The 3,808-nt window shown below is 38.1% G+C and overlaps 2 protein-coding genes across 2 annotated transcripts in view; one reads left to right on the top strand and one right to left on the bottom strand.

Moving 5' to 3' along the window:
- The window catches only part of LOAG_14339 (huntingtin-interacting protein-1 protein interactor), a gene marked incomplete at its 5' end in the record, with an annotated part of 3,517 nt that extends 2,932 nt beyond the window's left edge, over positions 1-585 (top strand). Inside the window, one exon of the mRNA XM_020448795.1 lies at positions 348-585. Coding sequence (XP_020301087.1) covers positions 348-502 — 155 coding nt within the window. The 3' untranslated portion in view covers positions 503-585. The remainder of the gene's footprint in view (positions 1-347) is intronic.
- Positions 586-1,848: 1,263 nt separating this feature from the next.
- Positions 1,849-2,672, bottom strand: LOAG_13443 (hypothetical protein; the record flags this gene model as incomplete). The annotated part of the gene is made up of 2 exons (XM_003148949.2): positions 1,849-2,171; positions 2,603-2,672. The coding sequence occupies 2 exons, from the start codon at positions 2,670-2,672 to the stop codon at positions 1,849-1,851; spliced, it is 393 nt and encodes a 130-aa protein (XP_003148997.2).
- Between the last annotated feature and the right edge of the window lie 1,136 nt (positions 2,673-3,808).

The following is a 3,808-nucleotide window of genomic DNA, read 5'->3' on the forward strand; positions in this document are numbered from 1 at the left end:
AATAGCGATGGAGGTAATCTAATCCTTCTTCCATCGTAAATATCTAGCTTTAAGTGACAAAATTCTGCTTTTTATATCGATTAGTGTTTAGTGGTTTTAATATTTGTTTATCCATTCCTATGAGACATCACTGACCGACTATAACTGGTACTAGATATTCATTGCGATCACAATGAACTGATAGCCTCGAAGTTCCAAGTGAAGACACTATCATTTGGTGGGCGGAAAAGGCTGACTGTATACGTTATGACAACGCTGATTGATTTCCATATTGACAGATTATTTGAAATCTATTTTCTGCATCGCTTTTAAATTCATTTTCCTTATGGTTTATGGAATAATTACAGCTCCAATGCTGAGGTTGAAGCAAGCTTTGCAAAAGATCGAATCAGAAATCCTCATAATGAATGTTCAAATCAGCGCTATCGAACAATCTCTGCTACAAAGTCAACTTAAAAATCGGGCCGTATATAACGCTTACTTACGGGATTTGCATATTTAATTGTGGAACTGTTTAAGTTATATTAGAAAATGTACAGGATATAAACTAAAAAATCAGCGAAAGGAACAAGCGTTATATAAAAGAACAAGCGTTATTTTCATTAACATATAACCCATTTTAATATGTCACTCTTAAATAATATTCGAGAACAAAAATTCTAATTGTACTATATGAAAATGAGGGTTGATACTTGAGTAAGAAAATAAGAGTTATTTTCCTTTAAATTCGAATTTACGTGATATTGTTTAAAACAGACCTGATATGAAGCAAGGGTTTACGTCAAATGTCAACGAAATCAAGTCCAGAAAATCATCCCTTCACATTGCTTTTTAAATATATCTCGTTCATTTTGCACTCTAGCAACTTGAAGAATAACGGATTCAATTGAAGAAATGTTCAGCATGGAATGTTGGCTTGCTTTTTTTGCGATCACTAATAAGCTAAGCTTCAGCAACTTGAGGATTAAAATAAGCAAAACCACTCCACAGAATTAGTGTGAAACGTACGTGGTACAATGTTTTGCATATTCTCGAGATTCCTCAAAAAAAAAAGCCTTATTATTCGTAACTGAAACTTGACGAGTTTTTATTTTTGTCTAAAGATGAAGTATCAAGTCCGAACTGTCATAAATTCTTAATGTGATAAAATTAGAGCAGTATTATGGGCGAGAATTAAGACAAGGAAAGAGAAGAAAACGACTGCTTTAAGGAAGAAAGGCAGGAGATGTTAATTATTTCTATTAAATATGATTACTATACAAACAACAAAATACAAAATACAGATATTATCATACAGGCAAATTATTGTACAAATAACAACAAAGTACAGGTGGTTATTCTTCTCCATGGACATCTCCTTGTCGTGGACAGTGAGGGAGGGGAAGCTTATGTACCCACATGAGGTTGCGAGCTACGTGGCGGTAGCAAATGCCTCCAGTAGGACGGACCTCCCATGCCAAACAGGTTTCAGCTGAAGCATCGGACAAAGTATGTCCAGGGACAGAATGCGTTCGCTAACCTTTGGGCAACATCCTAAACGAAGGAAAACTTTGACCTCAAACCACGCCAGATAAAGCTTATTTAGGCGTATAAGACCATCCATCTCACAGGGCAATATTCTAACTAAACCTGTTGGGTGAGCTAATTTGTTGACTTCGTTTATCAGCGATATACCGTGTTTCTCCGAAAATAAGACAGGGTCTTATATTATTCTCCTCTAGGGCTTATTTCCAAGGGATGTCTTATTTGCCGGAAAACACAGGAGTATTTCCCTTGTCCACCTGTCACTGAGATTATCGTTCTTTGCTCGCCATTTTCAGATCAATCGGACATCCAAAGGTTCTTGTTCTAGGAATCCTCAACAATTCCTTTCTTGCACTCCACAGAATAGCTTTTTCTCCTACCACTCATTCTGTTTTTTACTACGCGGGGAGGCCAGCCGTTGGGGAGCATCAGAGAGGGGTTTGGAGACTTGGCGTAGTCAGTCGGCGCTCCCCGTGGCTGAGCCGAGCGGCGAAAAGGCCAAGCAATGGCAGTAGAAGGTGGAGATGGGCCCGAGACTTCATCGGGGGCTTGGCGCGGCTGCAGGAGTGCTGGCATTGGTGCTTCCTGCGGTTGCGGCAAGGATGAACTAGGTCTTATTTTTAGGGGAGAGCTTATTAAGCCTTTCCCTGAAAATGTCACTAGAACATATTTTCAGATGATTCATTTCCGGGGAAACACGATAGATTTATTCGAGATACAATGTTATTCTTGCACAATACTTCCAACAACAGCAGAAAAAGTATTGGTATCAAGTATGCGGAAAATTGGTAGGCAGTGATAAATGAATTATACCATAAGTAATATGATCAACTAATAAAGTCCTTGTTGCCTTCGATAATAGTTGGTTGTCGTTTATTGATCGATTGCGTAATGATTGAAGTATAAAAATTCGTCTTTCGTTCAGCTGAGGATATGCTGCAGAGAAGGTGTTTAGCGGAAGAAAAGCATTGTAGCATGTTGTACAAGGTGACGGATAAGCGAAGATGACGTTGTGCAGTCAAGCAGACTGTAAAAACTTCGTGGAATTTCTTCCATACATATATATATATATATATACTTCGGATTTGGGGAGGAGTTTTGGTAAGCTCCACCGGAGTTATCATGGAAGTATGACTGCCTCTTGGCATGATCCTTGTGCAGCTACGAAAGCTTATATCCTCCTCATTACCTTAATTTTACTTTCTCATCATCCTGCCTGGTGGATATTGTTGAAATTTTATTTGAACGTAACTTTAATTTCAGTAGTCTGACAAAATCTCCTGAATATGTCGCTGCCACCATGCTGACAGATGAAACTTGGAAGAAGTGCCGGAAAATCGAGAATTTCAATACTTATGTCGCTTTTTTGAATATTGTGCAAACCTTACTGCTGTTTATTATTATTACAGTCTTTTGTCCGAGTATTGTAAAGGGCAAGCATGCCGCTGTATATTACTGTAACAGTCTTATACGCCTTCGATCCCACATGCTACTGTTCAACTACTTTAACAATGTTCTACCCTTGTTGCAAAGGTCATACATGCTTTGTTTAAACGTTGTAAAGGTTATACACCCACTATATAGGAGCTGAAAGCAGAAGGCCACTACTTACTCTTTTATACTTACGGACCAACATCTCCCGACTCCGTCAACTTCTGATCTCCACTTCTACAATATAATTCAATTGCCCAAATTATATTCGAATTCAGCTAAGTTGTTATTATACATTCAGATAAAAAAAACACCGATAAAGTTCTTACCGAACAATCAATCTACCCTTCTCGACAAAAAAATTAGGTGCTCGAGGTAATATCATTCAAAAAGATCAACCAGCGAAGCAACGGTTGGCTTGAAGAAAATAAAACAATAGATTTAACGCCCCTAGAACAAAATTAGTCCAAAAGGACAAAAACGACAACAGTTCAAGGGCGACAGAAAAACTACTGGAAAAATAATGCATCTCGAATTGAAACAAATTCTTTGTCGTTGCCTTCGATAATAATTTGACTGTCGATTAGTTGATAGGCCATTGAGTTGGGGATACGGGAAATGTATTTAGCGAACAGAAAGAATATCATAGTTTGTTGTCCAGTGGTGGTGGATATGCGAAGATGTCGTTGTTTGTGGTTTAGTTGGAGAGGATATGCGATGAGGATGTAACGTCTCCTTGGTTATAAAAACTTTTTCCCATTTTCTTATATATATAAGGATTAGGGAGGAGTTTTGTAAGCTGTATCGGAGTTATCATGGAGGTATGGCTGCCCTTTGGTATTGTCTATTGTGT

The sequence above is a fragment of the Loa loa genome (genome assembly GCF_000183805.2).
Source record: "Loa loa unplaced genomic scaffold supercont3.30, whole genome shotgun sequence".
In the NCBI taxonomy this organism is placed as follows: domain Eukaryota; kingdom Metazoa; phylum Nematoda; class Chromadorea; order Rhabditida; family Onchocercidae; genus Loa; species Loa loa.